The sequence below is a fragment of the Haplochromis burtoni genome, unplaced genomic scaffold (assembly GCF_018398535.1).
Source record: "Haplochromis burtoni strain Fernald_Lab_line unplaced genomic scaffold, NCSU_Asbu1 Contig_19, whole genome shotgun sequence".
NCBI lineage: Eukaryota > Metazoa > Chordata > Actinopteri > Cichliformes > Cichlidae > Haplochromis > Haplochromis burtoni.
In genome coordinates, this window is record NW_024582380.1 from 1243813 (window position 1) to 1247122 (window position 3310).

The window sequence follows — 3310 nt, forward strand, 5'->3', positions numbered from 1 at the left end:
ACACACACACACACACACACACACACACACACACACACACACACACACACACACACACACACACACACACACACACACACACACATCCAGCATACTCACTCTGGTACTTTAGCCATCTCATTGTTTGGACAGAAACTATGTCTCCTCTCTTGGACCCCATTCATATCCTCCCAGTAAGAGCCTGCTTAGAGTGTGTGTGAGAGTGTGTTTGTACTTGTGCCCAGAATGAGTCCTGGAACCGAGCAGATAACACCCATCCCCTGTTACAAGGGCCAAAGAAGAGCGAGGAGAAAGAGACCACCGCAGGTCCACAATGGGCCAAATGAACATGTGGCTGCCAGGGTGCAGCGAGACAGACAAAGGTGGCAGCGCCGTCCGTACTAATGCATCAGACAGATTAATTAGCTGCTACCGTGCACATCTGGTGGATTCAGTGGGCTGGCTTCTCAGAAATGCATTACCTATCAGCTGTCGGTGAATAACACTCCGTCAAGCTTCAAATAAAGTCATTTTATAAATCCGGATATGAATTTGATGCTCCAGACCCCAGAGTAGATCTAAAACTCGTCACTCTACTGTCAAACATAATGCAGAGGGGTTGTAACAAAATAGCCAACTGCTCAGGTCCACATGCCTTCCATTTCTTCCTGTTGGGCATCTCATTTCCTTCTTTCCTCAATGTTATATTTGGACAAGAGAAAGACACTTGAGCTGGAGTGCGGATGTACACATCGATGTTTTCTTAATGTGTTCCTCTTTGTTCTTTTCTACAGGACTGCACTGTCTATGAGACAGAGAATAAAATTCTTCACGTGGTAAGTTTTTCTTATAATATCAGCGACCATTCAAAGTTGTCGGTCAGTTGTTGGGGTCAACAATGAACTTTCATGCTCAACTAGCTTTACTTCATTGTTGCACTGTCACACATGTGGTTACAGCACACATGAAACTGCAGCGCGTGGTAATCCGCATATTTCCAAGCAGCTGGCTCATTGCACAAACCTGCCATCTAGTATTTGCAAGAACAGAATTTCACATCTACCGGCAGACTTCTGCACCGGTTTTGAGAAATAAAAGCATTTAGAGAAAATCTGTGTGTGAAACAGAAAAAAAAGTATTAGCTAAACTGGTGCATTTGAGTGCGCTTCAGTTAGACGTTTGTGTTTGTGTGTGGGCGTGTGTGGGCATGTGTGTGCGTGCACTTCAGCATACTGTTTGTTTTTGGTCGAGTGTGTGGCACAAATTTGTGCATGTTAAAGTGCAAATGAGCCCGAGGCCTTCTGAAAGCTTCAGTATGTGTGTGTGTGTTGTGTGTCCATGCGCGCAAATGTGTGCATCCATGACGGAGAACTGTCTGCATCCACGTGTGAAACGGACTGAGCAGCCAGTGTCTGATTTGGGTTGACAGTTGGTTTAGGACACTTCCTGCTGCCATTCAAGGTCAGGTGGAGGAAACCAAATGAAATGTTAGCAGGGGGAGCTCACAGAAAAAACTGTTGACGCATCTTTTGGCAAAGAAAACGCTCAAGGAATGCATATTTTTGCACATGCACATTAGATACTCTGTAATCCATAAGCTCTTTGGTTGAGCTGTCATTTACCTCTGCTGTTACAGCCCCAATAATGACACAGGACAATGACATCAGGCAAATTCAAATATTTAAAGGGCTCCATTGCACACGCAGTTACATGCTCACAGCCATCAGTGCCCGACAAAGGGCCGCACATGATTAAGTCTGTTATGTGCGGGAGGTTTATGTGTGAAAGAGGGAAACAGCATGAAGAGCGAGAGAGAGGAGGAGCTGTTTGTTTTTAGATCCAGCTTCCTCGCAGGCTCTTATTTACTGTGAGTTTTCCACAAAGATGAAGTGAAGGTGAAGTAAACCATGCAGGCACACACAACAAACACAAATATCCAATCTTATCCCCTGTTTTTGAAACAGAATGGCACTTATATTTGGACTTAGACAAGCAGACTTGTCCCCAAAAAAGTTTTTCTATTGCACTGCTAGGTAAAAAAAATAGGTTAGTTCTAGCCAATGTGTTATGTTAAACTGAATTAGAGGGAAGAAAACAGCATATTTCTAACATTTGAATCCTAGTGACCCCTGAAATTAAAGATTATTTACTTCAAAATAACAGCAGCCAGATGTGATTCAGTATAGATGGTAACTTGCTACATTAAAGTGCGTTTCTACTCTACTAGAGCACTCAAAGCACTTTATAAAAAACAGACTATTTACTATTTATCTCCGATTGTTTAGATTTGACCTCCAGGTATAGCAGGTGGATATAAGTAGCATCTTCTCCACCACATAACCAGCAACAAGCTGGTTTATGTCTGTTTGTTACAGCTTCTACTAAAAGCTACCTGTTTGTCAGATTCAGCAATGATGTTTGCCTCTTCAGCCTCACCCTTCTTCAGCAAGGTGCACTTAACTCACAGGTGGTTCTTCAAATTTTGAAGTAGAGCATGTTAGCGGCTGACAGCAGCTTACAGACTTATCATCACCCCAAGCAAGACTCTTTTTTTTTTCTCTTTTTTTGTCTTTTGACGCAACAATGGAGACAGTAACAGATTGACTGGAAACATCATGTTGCTCATTTCAATGCAAATGTAATCTGAGTACTGCTGCTTTGTAACATGTTACAGACAACATTGCACAAAGCTTCAAAAAAACAAGTAAAGCAATAAAAAAAATAAGTAAATTAAGTAAGCGTTTAGTAATTTGATCATATTTATAACTGAAGATTTAGACTGGGCTCTCTGATAGAAAACGAGTTAAACACACCCGTGAGTAACACTGCTTGATTAATTACATTTCCAGCTGGCTCTTTTTCATCCAGAGCTCCAAAACAGTGGAGCAAATGTAAACATACCATAACTGTAGGACACTGCGATACTATAGCCTATCGTAACAATCTCTATAAATATATGATTATTCTAAAAGGAAATGCTTTAAAGGGAGTGATTCTTCAAATTCTGCTCTCATTTCGGTCTGAAGTCTTACTTACAATGCAGTCATTTCACATAACTGGGTTTACAGTTTCACTCAAGTATTCTACTGTATGCAGTTTGATTCAGACAGACATACAGTATCTAAGAGTCTCCAGTGTATAGCCAGCATGGGGATTACAGACTGTTTACTGTAGTGATAGTTGTACCTATCTCAGCTTCTGCTCAATAATGCAAAACTCACTGCTACTCTGTTCTCTTTTAGACCACGGCCTGCAGCAATCAGATGGACAAGGATAGTGTGCATGCGTGTGTGTGTGTGTGTGTGTGTGTGTGTGTGTGTGTGTGTGTGTG

At 41.8% G+C, this 3310-nt stretch overlaps 1 protein-coding gene across 6 annotated transcripts in view; it reads left to right on the forward strand.

Moving 5' to 3' along the window:
• The window catches only part of si:ch211-26b3.4 (connector enhancer of kinase suppressor of ras 2), a 64063-nt gene that overhangs the window by 22015 nt on the left and 38738 nt on the right, over window positions 1–3310 (forward strand). For all 6 annotated transcript variants that reach the window (XR_006054093.1, XR_006054092.1, XM_042218458.1 and 3 more), the window contains exon 5: window positions 774–815. Coding sequence is in view for 4 of the 6 variants with exons in the window: in XM_042218458.1 (XP_042074392.1) it covers window positions 774–815 (42 nt within the window). In the remaining 2 variants the exon portion in view is untranslated. The remainder of the gene's footprint in view (window positions 1–773; window positions 816–3310) is intronic.